The following is a 20,062-nucleotide window of genomic DNA, read 5'->3' on the forward strand; positions in this document are numbered from 1 at the left end:
TGGCTAATTTTATTTTGTATTTTTAGTAGAGACAGGGTTTCACCATGTTAGCCAGGATGGTCGCAATCTCCTGACCTCGTGATCTGCCCGCCTCGGCCTCCCAAAGTGCTGGGATTACAGACGTGAGCCACCGTGCCTGGCCAACGTTTTCTTATACTTACTCATATGTAAGCACTTAACAGTAAAAAAAAAAAGACGTACCTTAATACAGTGAAAAAAATAATGTGTTCAGGGTAACTAAGCAGCACAGTAGCATCACCAGAATACCTGAATTAGCTGTTCAACAACAACAAAAACACAGTAGGCTGGATAAACTGTTGCGAGTCTGCATTTTGACTTTGACCAGTCCAGGTCAAGTATGGAATTTTCCACTTCTGGCATCGTGTCAGCATTCAGAAAGTTTTGATTTGTAACATTTCAGATTTTTGGACTAGGGATGCTCGGTTTGTATTCCATTTATGTGAAATGTCCAGAAAAAGGCACATTTATAGAGAAAGAAAGATAGTGGTTGCCTAGCAATGGGAACAGGGATTGACTCCCAACGAGCATGAAGGATCTTTGTGGGATGATGGAAATTGTCTAAAACTGGAGTACAGTTATTTAAATTTACTAAAAATCATTGAATTGTATGTTTAAAATGGGTGAAATTTATGGTATGTAAATTATCTCAGTAAGGCTGTTTTAAAATAGCATAGGGCAGAAACCAACATTAAAAGAAGCTGGTGATATGCTTGGTTTGGAAAAAAACGTGTGTGTTATGAAGGGTGTGGTTTTATGGGTTTTATTTATATATTAACGTGCTCCTAATCGAAAGGGAGAGACAATGACCTTTGGCTTGAGAAGCTTTGATCTCTGTATAAGATATTTCTACAGTCTAAATCAAATGTTACTTACAAAACAAAACAAAAATCAAAGTTCATTTTCTTTGGCAAGATTTATTCCCTATAATTGATACTGTAAGGGTATCAAAATGATGAAGGAGGGAGGGAAAGAGAAAGGAAGAAGGATTTGATTTATTGAGATGGAATTTATCTTTCAGATTGCTTATTAGTTGTCTGTTGGATAACTATACCCTTTGGAAGAAGCAGAAGTTCAGAGAACTGGTGAATTGGTAGATACGAGGTTATATTTCTAAAATATGCACAATTATTTTCTGTTTCCTTACCAACTTAGAAATCAGTAAGTTGATCTCAGAAATTTTCTGTAGATAGTGTATGAATCCTGTGGGGCAATGCAAACATGCATTGTGGTGATTGCTCTTTTATGTAGTATGTGAAAATAGAGTTGATAAACCCTAACCTACAAGGCAGACTTGTTCTCAAATATTTGCGTGCTGCCCTCTCATAGAGTATACGGTCCCTGTCATCCAGTCCCCTATGCAGCTGTTTTTTATTCTGTGTAGAGTGCCCAATTTTCTTCTGCTTGTTACAGTGGTACGCTGGTACATATTTAACAACCCCTTTCTGGGAAAAATAACCCCAATTTGTGGTGTTTGTTGATTTCTGTGGTATAAATACTCACCATGTTCCCTGGTAGCTACGTGCATGACCATGGAATTGGAAAGAGATGCATGCAGTGGCTCTCCTGAGCTGGTGTGAGCTGGCTCCCACACCTGTACCTGCTTTCAGTGTGACACTCTTCCGGTTCCCTTACAATAGAGAATACTGAAAATCCCGAACCTCTACCATAAACATTTCTTTTCCTCACCGAAGCTGACATGGATGCCAGTGTTGACTGTGTGTATTAGGTAATATTTATTAATAGTAATCTCAGTCTTTAACATCCTATTCAGAAACTTTTCTTAAAGGAATACTACATGTAATTCTACATTAAATAAAAGTTTTTAACGTAAATCATTTAGGGTAACCACGGTTTGTGTTTATAATGCCAAATAGTAAGCAAAATTGAGTCTTATAAGGAAGTCAGGATACTTCAGAATTAAAATAGAGAATACATTGTTGTTTTGAGGTCTTTTGGATTTTTACAGTATCCCGTGGAATAAGGTGAAAGTGCCCCAGAGCTACTAGGGCTTCATGCTGTGGTAGATGATGATACTGAAAAGTTCCATAAGTTGAAATGTATCAAATGTATGGATTGCTTTATAATCATGTTTATCTTCAACAGCAGTTTAATGGATTAAGTGTTCCTATTCTTCAACATCCAGACCTTCAAGATGTGTTACTTATTCCTGTTATTGGACCCAGGTTTGTAAGAACTTCATTTCCAAATTATATTCTTGTCAATAAAAGTTTGTCACAGGGAGCTTTTTTTTTTTTTTTTTTTGAGATGGAGTCTCTCTCTGTCACCCAGGCTGGAGTGCAGTGGCGCAGTCTCGGCTCACTGCAAGCTCTGCCTCCCAGGTTCACGCCATTCTCCTGCCTCAGCCTCTCTGAGTAGCTGGGACTACAGGCGCCCGCCACCACGCCCGGCTAATTTTTTGTATTTTTAGTAGAGACGGGGTTTCACTGTGGTCTCGATCTCCTGACCTCGTGATCCGCCCGCCTCGGCCTCCCAAAGTGCTGGGATTACAAGCGTGAGCCACCACGCCCGGCCCACAGGGAGTTTTTTAATTGTTCGGTGATAATACTAAGTTTCTCCATTGTTTGCAACTTTCTATAGATAACAGGAATTCAGAACTTCATAAATGCAGACTTTAGACTCTGTCATGGAAAATAATACAAAAGAAGACTAGGAATGGGCCCAAGGATCTTGAGAATAATGCATTTTAGGTCCATTTAGTTCTGTGATGTTTTTTCCCTCCACTTTCTGTGAAATTTTATTTTATTTGTTTACTTGTATTTCATATGAATTTTCAGTGCTAAATTAAAACTCTTTTTTGAGCTGCAACAAAAATATAGAGTAACCTGTTTTCTACTTTCATAGCTGATATGTTTGTAAAATTTTATTTTTTGAGAAAGCGTCTTGCTCTGTTACCCAGGCTGGAGTGCAGGGGCACAAGCATAGCCCATTGCAGGCTCGAACTTCTGGGCTCAGACATTTATACCACCTCAGCTTCTGAGTAGCTGGGACTGCAGGTGCGCACCACTGCACCTGGCTAATTTATTTTTTATTTTGTAGAAACAGTCTCACTATGTGTCCCAGGCTGGTATTGAACTCCTAGCCTCAAACAGTTCTCCCACCTCAGCCTACGATGTGAGCCATCTTGCCCAGCCTGTAAAATTTTATTCATAATTCAACAAGTATGTTAAACTACTATGTGCCATTTATGTTCTACACTTTTACGTATTTGGAAAGCATATGTTTGAAAATTGAAAAATAGGTTTTCAGGCTGGATCTGGTGGCTTACTTACTCCTGTTATCCCAGCACTTTGGGAGGCTGAGGTAGGCGGATCCCTTGAGTCCAGGGGTTGGAGACCAGTCTGGGCAACATGGCAAAACCCTACCTCTACTAAAAGAAATTACAAAAATTAGCTGGGTATGGTGGTGCACACCTATAGTCACAGCTATTCAGGGATCATTTGAGCCTGGGAGGCGGAGGCTGCAGTGAGCCATGATTGTGCTACTGCAATCCAGCCTGGGAGGCAGAGCAGGACCTTGTCTCAAAACAAAAAAAAAAAAATGGAAAAATAAGTTTTCATAGTATAATGATTATAATGGAGTTTTATTCCTGTGGAGCATTTTAAAATTCCTAGTTATGGTCTAAAATCTTTTTGAACTCCTAAGAGTTATAATATAGAAATGCTTTTGTTAAGATTGAAGTTTCTTAAAACTTCAATTTAGTGGGCAGCAATAGAGCAGTGGTTTAATAAACTATGATTTGTCCATGCAGTGGGATAGTATATGGCCTTTAACATGGGAGAATTATACTTACCAATCAGAGAAGATGTTTATGATCAGATTTAAGTATCAAAAGCAAATTGCCGTACTTGGCATACTTACTTTTTTTGTAGTTAATAAAAGTACACAACTATGGATTTATGTATATTTATTTACATGTAAAAAAACGTCTGGAAGCTGTGACATACTCAACTTTTAATAGTGGTTAACTCTGAAGAAGTTAGATTGGGAGAGAGGGGGGAAATAAAAGGAAATTTTCATGTGTAATATTTTCGTTTTTTTTTTTTTTACTATAAGAATGTATTTTTGCAATTAAAGTTGATTTGTATAGGCTCATTCTATTTAGTTTAATTTTTAAAGTTTTTCATCTTCTATTCAGTTTTTTAAAGGTGAAATTTAGATACAGTGAAACAAAGAGATCTTAAATGTATAGTTTGTTGAGTTTTGACAAATATATACAACTGTGCAGCCAAGACCCACCCCAGTCAAGATAGAGCATTTCCATTATCCCAGAAACATCTCTTGTACTACCAGGAAACTGCTCTTGTGATTTCTGTCATCTCTTAGTTTTGGACCAGTTAGTTGCTACTATAATAGACCATAATCACAGATCTTTGGAGGTTACTACACTCCTTATGAGGATGCAAAATTGTACTTATTTAGGTTCAAACTTTGGCCATTTCTTACTCTGTTAAACACTTCTTCTTTATTCTTTAGTTTTATTTAGTTTCCCTGAAGATAGAGTTCAGTTAGGTTTTTCTTTACAGAAGCAAGTAAAAATTAGAGTTGTACATAAATGTAAAAGTAATCATCTGTGACATCTCCTGTCCCACCTCCCAATTTTGTTTCTCTGAGCATCAAATTTGATTTTTTCTAGACCATCTCTGTGCTTGTAGCTGCATACATGAATGCACATGTGTAATCATTTGTACTCATTTTTAGAAAATAGAAAAGATTGCCGGGCGCAGTGTCTCACGCCTGTAATCCCAGCACTTTGGGAGGCCGAGGCGGGCAGATCACGAGGTCAAGAGATCTAGACCATCCTGGCTAACACGGTGAAACCCCATCTCTACTGAAAATAGAAAAACTAGCCAGGCGTGGTGGCGCGTGCCTGTAGTCCCAGCTACTCGGGAGGCTGAGGCAGGAGAATCGCTTGAACCCGGGAGGCGGAGGTTGCAATGAGCCAAGATCGTGCCACTGCACTCCAGCCTGGCAACAGAGCGAGACTCCGTCTCAAAAAAAAAAAAAAAAAAAAAAAGATTATAATGTTTTACAATTTGCTTTTGTGTTCACTTAAAAATGTATGATGGATATCATTCCACGATTATATAACACTATTTCATTCTTTTTAATGGCTGCATGAACAGTATATTTTATCATTTAGCTCGGTTTAAATTTTTCTATCCTCCTTTGATAGACATTTAGTTTTTTCCTGTTTTTCATTATTACCAGAGGTGTTGGAGTGAATATTTGTAGACTTGTATAAGCATGTCTGCAGAACAAACTGATATGACACAGAATAACCAGTTCAAAGGTCTGTGCTTATTTTAGTTGGAGACATATTACCAGATTACCCTCTACAAAGTTTTACCAGTTAACGTTTCAGCAGTATATGAGAGATTTTGATACTTCCATTCTTGCCAATACTGGCTATTTTAGGTCTCTAAAATATTTGGATGATTTAACTTTAGTAATTTTCAATACTTACTTTTACGTGGCCTTAATCATCCTTTCATTCTTTTCTTTGTAGTGATCTAGGCTACTCATCAGAACATGAGTGAAGGTATAAATACAGATGGTGAGCTATTGCAAGGAAGCCTGAAAAAATTATTTAGGATTGTAAATTCACCTACCTACCTTTCATTCCTAAAAAAGAATAAGTCAATTCCTTTTTGTTTGTTTTTTTAATTCCTGATTTTTATTAAGTATCTTTTTTTAAATTTTTTTGATTTTATTTTTTTGAGACAGAGTCTCAGTCTGTCACCCAGGCTGGAGTGCAGTGATGTGACCTTGGTTCACTTCAACCTCTGCCTTCCAGGTTCAAGCAATTCTCCTGCTTCAGCCTCCTGAGTAGCTGGGGCTACAGGCGCATGCCACCACACCTGGCTTAATTTCTGTATTTTTAGTAGAGACTGTGTTTCACCATGTTGGCCAGGCTGGTTTTGAACTTCTGACTTCATGATCTGCCTGCCTTACCCTCCCAAAGTGCTGGGATTACAGGCATGAGCCACCGCACCCGGCCTATTACGTCTCTTTTGACTTTCCATTATGAGAAATGAGGAGGTTCCTGGAGTTAAATTTTCCCCAAAATTCCTACCAGCTAATTTGTATTTACTGTTGGTTTTTTTTTGTTGTTGTTGTTGGCGGGGATGAAGTCTCACTGTGTTGCCCAGGCTGGTCTCAAACTCCTGAGCTCAAGTGATCCACTCTCCTCGGCCTCCCAAAGTGCTAGGATTACAAGCACCAGCCACCATGCCTGGCCATTTTTTTTTTTTTTTTTTTTTTAACATTGTCAAGCTGTATAACATTGTTATTTCCCAAGTATAATTCACATGGATGTGGTGCTTGCTTTCAGTCTTTATAGTACAGTTTCTCATTTCTTATCTTTGTTAATGTCTTTGTTGGTGAGTACAGTCACTTAGCAGATCTCCCGCACCCCCTGCCCTTTCCCGAAGTGTGCCTCTTATGTACTGCGTTACTTTCTTACTTGAGAATGTCTGCCTGTTGCCTTTTTGTTTATACAACAAGTTGGCTGAGTCTGGTTGTTTCAGGCCACATAGTATTTCCCTTAGCACTTTGTAGACATTGTTTTTATAACCTGTGGCATCAAATGTTATTGTGAAGAAATCTAAGGCCCACCAAAAACTTTTCCTCCTTATAACAGTACCTTGTCTTCTGCTTGGAGATCTGTGGGATTCTTACTTATTGAATTTTAGACATTTGGCCAGTGTAATGCTTGATTTTGATTATTTCCTCTTAGTTCTTCTTCATCTTTTTTTTTGTTTTGAGACGGAGGCTCACTCTGTCACCCAGGCTGGAGTCCAGTGGCACAATCTTGGCTCACTGCAACCTCTGCCTCCCGGGTTCGAGTGATTCTCCTGCCTCATACTCCCGAGTAGTTGAGATTACAGGCGCCTGCCACCACGCCCAGCTAATTTTTTGTATTTTTAGTAGACGGGGTTTCTCCATGTTGGGCAGGCTGGTCTCAAACTCGTGACCTCAGGTGATCCACCCACCTCAGCCTCCCAAAGTGCTGGGATTGCAGGCGTGAGCCACCTCACCCAGCCAACTTTGGCCATTTCTTATTCTGTTAAACACTTCTTCTTTATTCTTTAGTTTTATTTAGTTATCCTAAAGATCGTTCAGTTAGGTTTTTCTTTATAGAAGCAAGTGAAAACTACAGTTGTACATAAATAAAAAAGTAATCATCCATTACATCTCGTGTCCCACCTCCCAGTTTTGTTTCTCTGAGCATCCAATTTGATTTTTTCTGGACCGTCTCTGTGCTTACATCTGCATACATGAATGCACATGTACAGTCATTTGTACTCATTTTTAGAAAATAGGAAAGATTATAATGTTCTGCAATTTGCTTTTATGTTCGCTTAAAAATATATAATGGATATCGTCTCACGATTATATAACACTTTCATTCTTTTTAATGGCTACATTAACAGTATATTTTATCATTTAGCTCAGTTTAAATTTTCTGTCCTCCACTGAGAGACATTTAGTTTTTTCCTGTTTTTCATTATTAGCAGAAGTGTTGGAGTGAATATTTGTGGACTTCATAAGCATGTCTGCAGAACAAACTGATATGACACAGAATAACCAGTTCAAAGGTCTGTGCTTATTTTAGTTGAAGACGTATTACCAGATTACCCTCTACAAAGTTTTACCAGTTTATGTTTCAGCAGTATATGAGAGATTTTGATGCTTTCATTCTTGCCAATACTCGCCATTTTAGGTCTCTAAAATATATGGATGATTTAACTTTAAATTATTTTCAATACTTACTTTTACGTGGCTTTAATCATCCTTTCATTCTGTTCTTTGTAGTGATCTAGGCTACTCATCAGGACATAAGTGAATGTATAAAATACATATGGTGAGCTATTGCAGGGAAGCTTGAAAAAATTATTTAGGATTGTAAATTCACATACCTACCTTTCATTCCTGAAAAGAGGCCAGGTGTGGTGGCTCACGCCTGTAATCCCAGCACTTTAGGAGGCTTAGGTGGGTGGATCACCTGAGATCAGGAGCTTGAGACCAGCCTGAGCAACATGGTAAAACCATGTTTCTACTAAAAATACAAAAATTAGCCAGGTGTGGTGGCGCATGCCTGTAATCCCAGCTACTTGGGAGGCTGAGGAAGGAGACTTGCTTGAACCCAGGAGGTGGAGGTTGTAGTGAGCTGAGATTGTGCCATTGCACTTGAGCCTGGACGACAAGACTGAAACTCTATCTCAAAAAAAAAAAAAAAAAAAAGTCAATTCCTTTTTGTTTGTTTTTTTAACTCCTGATTTTTATTAAGTATTTTTTTTTTTAATTATTTTTATTTTTTTGAGATGGAGTCTCGGTCTGTTTGCCAGGCTGGAGTGCAGTGATGTGACCTTGGTTCATTGCATCCTCCGCCTCCCAGGTTCAAGCAGTTCTCCTGCCTCAGCCTCCCAAGTAGCTGGGACTACAGGCGTGTGCCACCACGCCCGACTAAATTTTGTATTTTTGGTAGACACTGGGTTTCACCATATTGGCCAGGCTGGTCTCGAACTCCTGACCTTGTGATCTGCCTGCCTCACCCTCCCAAAGTGCTGGGATTACTGGCGTAAGCCACTGTGCCCAGCGCATGAAGTCTCTTTTGACTTTCCACTGTGAGAAATGAGGAGGTTCCTGGAGTTAAAATTTCCCTAAAATTCCTACCACCTAGTTTGTATTTACTGTTTTTTGTTTTGTTTGTTTTGTTTTGTTTTTGAGATGGGGTCTCACCGTGTTGCCCAGGCTGGTCTCGAACTCCCGAGCGCAAGTGATCCACCCTCCTCGGCCTCCCAAAGTGCTAGGATTATAAGTGCCAGCCACCATGCCCAGCTAGTTTTTTTTTTTTTTTTAACTTTGTCAAGCTTTATAACATTGTTATTTCCCACGTATAATTCACATGGATGAAGTGCTTGCTTTCAGTCCTTATGGCACAGTTTATTTCTCATTTCTTATCTTTATTAATGTCTTTGTTGGTGAGTACAGTCACTTAGCAGATCTCCCGCACCCCCTGCCCTTTCCCGAAGGTTGCCTCTTATGTACTGCATTACTTTCTTGATTGAGAATGTCTGCCTGTTGCCTTTATGTTTATATAACAAGTTAGCTGAGTCTGGTTGTTCAGGGCACGTAGTATTTCCCTTAGCACTTTGTAGACATTGTTTTTATAACCTGTGGTACCAAATGTTATTGTGAAGGAATCCAAGGCCCACCAAAAACTCTTCCTCCTTCTAAAAGTACCTTGTTTTGTGCTTGGAGACCTGTGGAATTCTTACTTACTGAGCTTTAGACATTTGGCCAGTGTAGTGCTTGATTTTGATTATTTCCTCTTAGTTCTTCTTCGTCTTTTTTTTTTTTTTTTTTTTTTTTTTCCCCGAGACAGAGTCTCACTCTGTTGCCCAGGCTGGAGTGCAGTGGTGCCATCTCGGCTCACTGCAACCCCTGTCTCCGGGGTTCAAGTGATTCTCCTGCCTCAGCCTCCCAAGTAGCTGGGATTACAGGTGCCCACCACCATACCTGGCTGATTTTTGTATTTTTAGTAGAGATGGAGTTTTACTATGTTGGCCAGGCTGGTCTTAGATCTCCTGAACTAAGGTGATCCACCCACCTTGGCCTCCCAAAGTGCTGGGATTACAGGTGTGAACCATGACGCTCAGCCTGTTTCCTCTTAGCTTTTAATGAGACACAGTGTAGCTTTTCAGTTATTCATCTTCCATTATTTCTTTGAATTTTTTTTCTTACATTTTCTGTATTCTCTGTTATAAACGCAGCAAGACTTTGTGTGCTGCGTTTCTGGCACTGATACTACCTGCATCAGGGATTCCCAAGACAGCCCTCAGGTTTAGTGACTGGCTAAGACTCACAGAACCTAGCATGCAGTCACACTAATGGCTAAGGTTTATTACATGAAAGCATACAAAAGCAAAACCAGCAAGGGAAAAGAGGCATGGGGTGAAGTTTGGAAGAAACCAAACACAAGCTGTCTCAGTGAAGTCCCATAGGACGTGCTTAATTCCTCCAGCACCTAATTGTGACATGTGAAATAGCTGTCTAGCAGAAAAGCTCATCAGAGACTTGGTGCCCAAGGGTTTTATTGGGCTGGTCACATAGGCACCCCCTGCATGTGCCAAAATCCCCAGACTCCCAAAAGGAAAGCAGGTGCTCCGAGTAGACATGTGTTTGTACCTTGCTTGTACAGAGTTTAGGAATTGTGAGCCACTCTTATTTATCATTTGGGAAGGTTTTATGTCACCGCTGGGAACTGTTTCTCATTCCAGTTTCTAGCTGCTTAGCTAGCCAAGACCCAGCCTCTCAAGCAAGCCTTTCTAAGAACCGCAGTCTCAAGCCTGTTACTTTAACATTTTTTTTTCTGTTAACATATTCTTCAACTCAATTCACTGATCTTTTTCTTCTGCATTCCTTCTTTTTTTTCGTTTGTTTGTTTGTTTGTTTGTTTTTGAGGCAGAGTTGAGACACAGTCTCCCTGTCTCCCAGGCTGGAGTTCAGTGGCAGGAGCTCTCACTGCAAGCTCTGCCTCTTGGGTCTACGCCATTCTCCTGCCTCGGCCTCCCTAGTAGCTGGGACTACAGGCGCCTGCCACCATGCCCGGGTAATTTTTTTTTGTATTTTTTTAGCCAGAATGGTCTCAATCTGCTGACCTCGTGATCCACCCTCCTCAGCATCCCAAAGTGCTGGGATTATAGGCGTGAGCCACCGCGCCCGGCCCATTTGTTGTTAGGCGTGTCTTGGTCACGGGCTCTTTTTCAAAGTGGCTGTCTTGTCAATAGTATAGGAGATAAGTTTTATCTTGTCTGTGCTTTGCTTTTCTTATCTCTAAAATGGGGATTCAAAATACCATCTAGTCATAGGGATGCATTACCTCTCTCTGCTTGTAAATCCTTATTCCTAAGTTTTATTGGTCTTTATTTTCTTAGCTGCTAGTTTACTTTTGTCTTTGTTCTTTTATCCCTTTTTTGAGGTTTTTCCTTTAATTTCTCTGAAAATACAGAGGTACTTGAAATATTTTTCCTTTGGTTTACATTTTTAAAATCTACCTTCTGCTTTTTGTGTGTGTGTGTGCCACCAATGAATGCAAAATGAATTATTTCTGCTTATCATGCGTTGAATGGAAACAATTACATCCTCATTTGCAGTTTGCTCAAGAACGATCCAAAATGAGGGAAAGAGCATGCCTATGGGACTAGTCAGATATGTTTTCTCGGAAGTACTGCAAATCTCTGCTGGTTCATCTCTAGTCCTGGTGAGCAGAGCGGAGGCTCTCTGTGAAGGCTTTAGCTCATACCTTTTTTCCAGAGGGTGGGGAAGTCTTTCTTTTTTATTTAATCTCTGCTTAGATAACAAGTCAGGAGCAGGAAAGTTGGTTGCTATTTCTTTTCTCTTTCCTGGGCTGCTTTTAGGCAGTTGATCCAGGTTTGTTAGAGAAAATAACAGATTTTCTGGTTATGCCGTTTCTGACAATCCATTTCTTCTTTCAGATTTGTCTCCTCTGGACAGGATACTGGTAAGACGTTCCTAGTTTCTGATTTTTTTTTCCACTAAGCCTGTGGTCCTGGTCCTAAGTAATAAATGTTTGATTAAGCCTCCAGGAGCCTCTCCTTTTCAGAGACTCCACACCATGCTGAGAAACTAGGTTTGGCTCAGATTTCACTGTCACCCAATTATTTCTCATCGTCGGGATTATAGCTGTTTCTTAGTTTTATTGCAAATGGAATTTTCTCCTCAGATTTTTATTCTCCCCGTCCCCCCTTTTCATTTCCATGGGATTTAGAAAAAGGAGTTTTCTTCCTCTGATTTTTTTAGTAGAAGCTCAATATCACAATTATTTAAAATATAAATGCATCACTTAAACTTTATATACAGTAAACAATTTTAAAAGTAATGCATCACTGAATTACTGGTTTCTTCAGTTTACTTAAAATGAGATGTAAAATAAAATTTCAAATGAAATTTAAAATAAAATTTTGGTTTCTTCAGTTTACTTAAAATGAGATTTCATGTACTGGTGAAATATATTGTAATTTTTGGAAGAAGATTTTTGTCTGGTAATTTAATGACTTTAGGAGAAAACTGAATGGCAGACTTCTCTTGATATAGGAACCTTTAAAACATCCCAACCAGCGTTTTCTAAAAGTAGGTTTGGATCAGTAGAACTTTTTAGACCAAAAATCAATTTGTAATTTTAAGGAATTTCTGTATTCTCTCAATTAATGCTCCTCCCTTTTTGATAAGTCTCAAAATAGTTCAAGCAGGCCAGAAAATTAATTTTCTTCCTTTCTTTCACAATTGAATACGTGATTCAACAGCATAAATCTCTTGAAATCCAGATGAGACTGGATTTGTCTTCTCTTTCAGCCTACTCGATTTCCATCTTTTTCCCCCACAAGGTGGAGTCTTGATCTTGTTGCCCAGACTAGAGTGCAATGGCATGATCTCTGCTCACTGCAACTTCCACCTCCATGTTCAAGTGATTATCCTGCCTCAGCCTCCTGAGTAGCTGGAATTACAGGTGCCTGCTACCACACTGAGCTAATTTTTGTATTTTTAGTAGAGATAGGGTTTCACTGTGTTGGCCAGGCTGATCTCGAACTCCTGACCTCAGGTAATCTGCCTGCCTCGGCCTCCTAAAGTGCTGGAATTACAGGCATGAGCCACTGTGCCCAGCTGATTTCCATCTTTTGTAGTCGCCTTGCCACTCGTGTTAGTACTGTCTTAGATTGTTTCTCACGGTTCTGGAGGCTGGAAATCCAAGACAGGTGCCAGTATGCTTAGGTTCTGGTGAGGGCCCTCTTCTGCGATGCATATAGTTGATTTCTTACTGTGTTCTCACATTGCAGAAAGAAAGTGGGTAGTAGCTCTTTGGTCTCTTAAAAAGGCACTGATCCCATTTATTAGCATTCTATCCTCATAACTAATTACCCCCCAATGACTTCTCCAAATACCATCACGTTGAGTTCGGGTTTCAGCATGTGAATTTTGGGGACACAAACATTCCATCCATAACAAGCACTGTAAGATTTCAGTTTCTGTGTGTGTTTGTGTATGTGTGTGTGTATGTGTCTGTATATATATATATATATATATATATTCGTATATTCATATATATGTATATATATTCGTATATTCATATATATATGTGAATAGGGTTATTGCAATAGAATATTGAAGAGATGCTGTTGCACAAAGACTACTGATTAAATAAAGGTGGCAGTCCTGCTGCAAAGAAGTATTTGGCATGCGGCAATATCATGTGCTGTTTCACAGTTTCATCCATCACCTTCCGTTTGGTGTAGGGTTGTTAGTATGTGTAGGGTTGTGAATATGTGCAGTTAAAATACCAAATAGATAAAAATATATGCTTTTAGATTCCTTAACAGGACATTCCCATAATCTGTTTTTAATTCCTTAGCTACTTCATTTTTTAGCTGTTCTAATACTTTTCTCTTAATCTAGGTGTATTTATAGTTTTTTTCTCCAACCTATATTACTAAACTATTGGAATGTAATCTTTCTTTAATGTTGTTGGTGCACTCTATTTGGGAACATTTCAATAAAAATCAAGCTTTTAGCATGTTTTATGGCCCTGCACCAACTTTTACGTTTCCTCTTTTATTTTTTCCTAGTAAAAACTCCCTTTCAGCAAAGCTGACTTAAATATTGATACTTGCATATGACATACTACGTTTTTATATTGTCAGCCCTGGTGTCAGTGGATCCCCAAGACCACTCCTTGGTTCTATGATTCTCTAAGAGGACGTAGGGAATTCAGCACGTAATTGTACTTACGGCTATGATTCGTTACAGTGAAAGAATATGAAGCACAATCAGCAAAGGGAAAACCATCACAAGCTTCCAGAGTCCTCTTCCGGGGGAGTCACACAGGACTCCCACAGGAAGTCCCCCAGTGATGATGAGCCGTGACCACATTAGACTCACTGCCAGGATTCCTATTCAGGGCTCATGATGTAGATTCCCACTGCCTGGTACATACCCACATTCCAGATTCTCAGAAGGAAAGCTGGTATTTACCATAAATCATAGTTTGTTCAATAATTCAGGCACAGTGAGCCACTCTTACCAGTTAATAAGTAAACCTCCTGAAATCTCAGTTCCCAGATGTCAGTCAAGGGCCAGCCTTGTAAGCAGGCTTTTCAAAGATACCAGATTAGGCCTACTATGTTAACTTTTTTTCTGCACAGTTCTCTGTTCCAGAATTCATCCTTTCCCCTCCATGTTATTTTCATAAAATCTAACACTACAGATTTCACTTTCACAAAACATGTTTTTGAATTTGTGCTATATGTGAGATGTGATGGTGCTACAAAGATGAATGAGACATAGTTCTACAAAGTCAGGAGACTTTGGTACAAGTCAGACTGTTATGATAGTTGCAGTAGAAGTATAAATTAAATGCTATTGGAGCATAAAATAGGAAGAACTGAGTACAAAGAAATTGTTAAATATTTTCTCTAAGCAGATATTATTTCATTTGAGCCTTGAAGGTGAGGAGAAATTAGGCCGAAGGGCTGTTAAGGTGGGCAAGGTTATGCTAGGCAGAGAGAAGGCCTGAGGAAAGACATGAATGCGTGAAAATATGGTGGCTCCTAATAAAAGCGATCAGGTTTGGCTCTTTGTCTTCAGAGTTGGGGCATGGGTGAAAGATGAAACTGAAGAAGTTGGGAGAGGCAGGTGTGAAATATGAAGATTTTTTTTGTACTAAGGAATTTTTTTTTCATAGACTTTAGAAGCTAAAGAATTTTTATTGTCAGGTGCGGTGGCTCACGCCTGTAATCCCAGCACTTTGGGAGGCCGAGGTGGGCAGATCACGAGGTCAGGAGATCGAGACCATGATGAAACCCTGTCTCTACTAAAAATACAAAAAATTAGCCGGGCGTGGTGGCGGGTACCTGTAGTCTCAGCTACTCAGGAGGCTGAGGCAGGAGAATGGCGTGAACCCGGGAGGTGGAGCTTGCAGCGAGTCGAGATGGCGCGACTGCACTCCAGCCTGGGAGACAGAGCGAGACTCCATCTCAAAAAAAAAATAAAATTTTTTTTTATTAGTAATGATTAGATGTGTATTTTAGAAATCTAATAGTGGTAGTCGTCTTCCAAACTGCTTGGAGATCATGACCCTTTAGTAACTTGTGAAATCAATTTGATGTTTTCAATGAATATTTTAAAAAATAAATGGGATGTTTTATAATATATTGCATTGCACATAGTAAAAATATTTAATGAAATGTTATGTGTGATACCACACACACAGACACGTATGTGTAGTTTCTTATATCAAGTTCTCAAATGATATAAAAACTTGAAATAAGTTCTTTTATCAAGTGTGTTTCTTACATCAACTTACAGTCAAAAGTTTCAGAAATTTTTTCAGAAGTGAATTGCAAACCTGGAGAAAAGTTAGGAAAGTATTTCAGAGTTTTTTAGCTTCAATAATATGTATGGTGAATTAGATAACATGAAGATGTTTTTGCTACATACACCGAGGAGTGCTAAGTAGAAAAGAACATAGTAGGCCACAAAATGATGTAGCTGAGTGATTAAAAATGTAGTTGATATATTAGAGGTTAGGAATGCAGAATGATTGAAAAGAGAACAGCAAGCATGTGAGCTAATATTGGTGGGTTGAAGGTATGGGAAAGGAGGTGGTCTTTTAAATTTGGGGTCTTTTGTTTAAACAATTAAGTGTTCATATTAAGGATGAGAAATACCCAGTAGTCAGTACAAGGCAGTAATTAAAAGTAGGTCTTTCTTGCCTTAGGATATAGGCTGGAGAAAAATGTGTTTCCGAGAATGCGCAGCCATAAGTTCCCTCTGTCATAAAGGTCTGGAATGCCAATTGCTGTAACCTAAATTGTCTTGGAAACTGCAAACTGGGAAATTAACTATTTGGTCCCAAGCCAATTCCTGGTGCTTGGCAAAACCTAAGTGACACCACTCTGGAGCAGCACTCATTCAATCCAAGCCAAACACTTGGCATTGTTAAAAGCTACACTAGGAATCAAACCACTATGAGTAAGAATCAGCATATATAACAAGCTGCAAGATTAGATTTCCCTCAGAACTTTTAACAAACAGACCTCTCTGGCAGAGACTATAAAAACAGTTTTCTTCGAAGATCAGGTGAGATCAGGCATGTTCAGAGTGGTATGGCTGTAGACAAAACAGTTTTCTTAAAATGATTAAAAATGAAAGAATAGAACATAAAAGACCCTAAGGATAAAAAGGTAGAATTGAAAACAAATTTCTAAAAATAAAATATCATTAAAATTAAAAACTCATACAATGAATTAAACAGCAGATTAGAGCCAACTGATGAGAAAGTTTTTGAATTAGGAGATGACTCTTAGGAAATACCTAGAATGCAGCAGAGAGAAATTAAAAATATGAAAATGAAATTGAGTCATGAAAAAAAGAGCACTTTATATTTCTTTTTTTTTTTTTTTTTTTTTTGAGATGGAGTTTTGCTCTTGTTACCCAGGCTGGAGTGCAATGGCACCATCTTGGCTCACTGCAACCTCCATCTCCTGGGTTCAAGTGATTCTCCTGCCTCAGCCTTCCAAGTAGCTGGGGTTACAGGCATGTGCCACCATGCCTGGGTAATTTTGTGTTTTTAGTAGAGATGGGGTTTCTTCATGTTGGTCAGGCTGGTCTCAAACTCCCAACCTCAGGTGATCCACCCGCCTCAGCCTCCAAAAGTGCTGGGATTACAGGCCTGAGCCACTGCACCTGACCAGCAGTTATATTTTTAATGAGTCCCAGGTACAGAGAATATGAATAATGGGGGAAAGACAATAATCACAAATGTAATGACTATGAATTTCTGTCATTGATGAAAAATTTAAGAAGTGTGAGCTTGAAGCCAAAAGTAAAAGTAGATTCATATCTACATACTTCAGAGTGAAACTGCAGAACACCAAAGACATAGAGAAAATCTGAAACCAGTAGTAAAAGGCAGGAAGCTATTTCAGTCATCACAAAGAGATATGTTTCTGACATCAGGAGATAGGCGCACAAGACCTATCAGAACTAGAAGGTAGCTTGATTCCTAAATCAATCAATGTCAAGGCTTAGAACTTTAAGATGATGCTGAGTGTCTTAGTTTATTTTGTGCTGCTATAGCAGAATACCTGAGATGGTAATTTATAAAGAACATAAATTTATTTTTTGTAGTGTTGGAGGATGGGAAGTCCAAGATCGAGGCAGTTGCATCTGGTGAGGGCTTTCTTGCTACATCTGTACATGGTAGAGGGCACAAGGGCAAGAGAAAGCAAACTCACTGCTGCAAGCCCTTTTTATTATAGCATGAATTCATTCACGAGGGCAGAGCACTCATGGTGTAACCAGCTCCCAGTAGGCCTCATATTCCAACACTGTTGCACTAGGGATTAAGTTGCCAGCACATGAATATTGGGGGACACATCCAGACCGTAACATTGAGGCATCTAGTTTAGTTATCTGGGCAGATAATGACGCCTCATTCAAGATTGGAAACAGGATGAAAAGATTTGGGATCCTGCCAAGGAGTGGAGGAATGGATGAGGGAAAACTAACATTGTTTAGGACTTGTTGAGTTTGAAGTAACTGTGAGACATCTCTATATAGCTGTCCATAGGTAATTAGAAATATCAATTAAGAGTCTAAGCTGGGCATGGTGGCTCATGCCTATAATCCCAGCACTTTGAGAGGCTGAGGCTGCTGGATCACCTAAGGTCAGGAGTTCGAGACCCACCTGGCCAACATGGTGAAACCCCGTCGCTACTAAAAATACACAAGTTAGCCAGGTGTGGTGGCAGGCACCTGTAATCCCAGTTACTCAGGAGGCTGAGGCACTAGAATTGCTTTAACCCAGATGGCAGAGGTTGCAGTGAGCCAAGATTGTGCGACTGTACTCCAGCTTAGGCGACAGAGACAGACTTGGTCTCAAAAAAAAAAAAATACTAGAAAGGCTAAACATTAGAATTTATGGATTGTTTTTGTGAGTGATTATTGAAATCATGAGATTGCCAAGGGATAGAATGCAAGGTGAGTAGAGATGGTCGCATCTTTTGGAACTTGGTGGGGAGAGCATCTAAGAAGTAGGCAAAGAATGAGCAATGAGAATGTTTGGGACCAGGAAGGAGTAGGTATGAAGCTGAAAACTTAGTAAGATTTGATGAATTGGCGATCATGGAATTGAAGACAGGATGCACCTAACTCCCCCAGCAATGAATTGTGACAGCACATCCAAGAAAGCTTATTAGAGACTCAGTGTTAAGAGTTTTTATTTAGGGCTGATCACATTGGGTCCCTGATCTTTGGAACCCTGAGTGTTAGAAGTAATACAGATTTTAGTGGTCTAAGAAATGAATAGAATGTGAGAAATTGGAAAAGACTCAAAAAGGTTGGCCAGCAAAGGAAGGAAAAAAGACTTATCTTCTTTTCCTGTCTTGTTTAAATTATTCATAATTTACCTTGCAACAATTTACCACTTTAGAAATGTTTTTGTAATTCTTTGTGTATTTTTCTATTTTAGTCTTTGAAGACAGAGAAAATCTATTTTTCTCCTAATGCTATGATAAACAGTAATGCTTGTTAAATGATTAAGCAATTTCTGGTGCCACTTTATTGCCTTCCACCAGATGGACCTCTTGATTTTTTTCTTCCTCTCAAGTGCCCATCTTCGTGTTGCTGTTTTTTCCTGTTTCCTCTATATGTATGCCTCTTTTTTCAGCTTTTTCTTATGTACTCAGGACAATTAAGACTAAAGAGGCTATTAGCGTTCAGATAGAACACGGGAAAAATTGGTAGGCATTGGAGGTATGTTACTATTAAACTTCTTGTTTCTTACATTTCTAGAAAGAATATTAAAAAACAACAGTGTGAAGCCATTGTTGGAGCCCAGTGTGGCAATGCAGTTTTAAGAGGAGCCCATGTCTATGCCCCAGGAATTGTGTCAGCATCAAAATGTAAGTATAATGTTGAGATTTGTCTTTAAGGTTCTCTAAACTTTATGTGCATTTTCAAATGGAAAATTTATTGATGTCACTAAGACGTATTCCAAATTTTCCTTGGTCGGATATTTTTCCAGCTTTGCATTTAGGGTTTTATCTGATAAGGACTAACAAACTAGTCATCATGTAAGGTTTTCTGAGTTTTTTTTTTTTTTCCTTCCAAATAAGGATGTATTTGATGATGGCTGTTTTAGTGGATCATTACTGATAAATAGAGAGAGTACGTCAGTGAACTTCTGTTTTGTTTTCTTGACTGCATTGCCTTAAAACCTCAGAAAGCTGTCGTACCATTAGTAAGAGAACATCCAGAACCTGGAATCTGAACATTGAGATGAAACTTAATATTCTTAATGTGTTCACCCAGTTGGGAACATACCTGTATTGCATATGCTTAGTAAGTTAGTCACTGTGGTTCAGTGGTACCTTATTGGACTTGAAATCAATAAACATTTGCTTTGATCCGTAGAAAACTTATTCAGTCTCTGGGCCTCAGTTACGGTGTCCTTGAAATGAATAATTTGATCTGTGTCAGAATTGGGTCACCTACTACCTGCTGGCCAAGTCTGGCCCATGTCTGTTTGTGTGTGGTCCATAAGCTAAGAATGGTTTTTTCAGTTTTAAAATGTTGTGAAAAGATACATATATAAAGAAGAATATGCCACAGAGACCTTACGTGGCTACAAAGCCTAAAATATTTATTTGCCCTTTACAGGAAAAGTGTGTTGACATCTGATCTACATGATTTTAACAGTTCTCTTAGCTCTAGCTAATAGGCTATTCACTACTGTTGTCAGGTAATAGACCAAATAAATTTATGATAGATTAGGTTTAAAAATGTTTTTTGGAAGTGGAATATAATTTCCCATTGTAAATATCACTGGGAGTTGTTACAGAAAATAAATGCCTACAAAAACTGGATTTAATCAGCCATATAAAGCAACTGTGTACACTGTATATTGTAAAAGGTATTCTGAGTGTATACACACACGTAT

The 20,062-nt window shown here is 39.0% G+C and overlaps 1 protein-coding gene across 2 annotated transcripts in view; it reads left to right on the forward strand.

The window, feature by feature from the left end:
* NSUN6 (NOP2/Sun RNA methyltransferase 6) overlaps positions 1 to 20,062 on the forward strand; it is a 97,506-nt gene that overhangs the window by 6,963 nt on the left and 70,481 nt on the right. For both annotated transcript variants that reach the window (XM_030819230.1, XM_030819229.1), the window contains exons 3-4: positions 2,125 to 2,204; positions 18,916 to 19,025. In XM_030819230.1, coding sequence (XP_030675090.1) covers positions 2,125 to 2,204; positions 18,916 to 19,025 — 190 coding nt within the window. The remainder of the gene's footprint in view (positions 1 to 2,124; positions 2,205 to 18,915; positions 19,026 to 20,062) is intronic.

The sequence above is a fragment of the Nomascus leucogenys genome, chromosome 9 (genome assembly GCF_006542625.1).
Source record: "Nomascus leucogenys isolate Asia chromosome 9, Asia_NLE_v1, whole genome shotgun sequence".
Lineage (NCBI taxonomy): Eukaryota > Metazoa > Chordata > Mammalia > Primates > Hylobatidae > Nomascus > Nomascus leucogenys.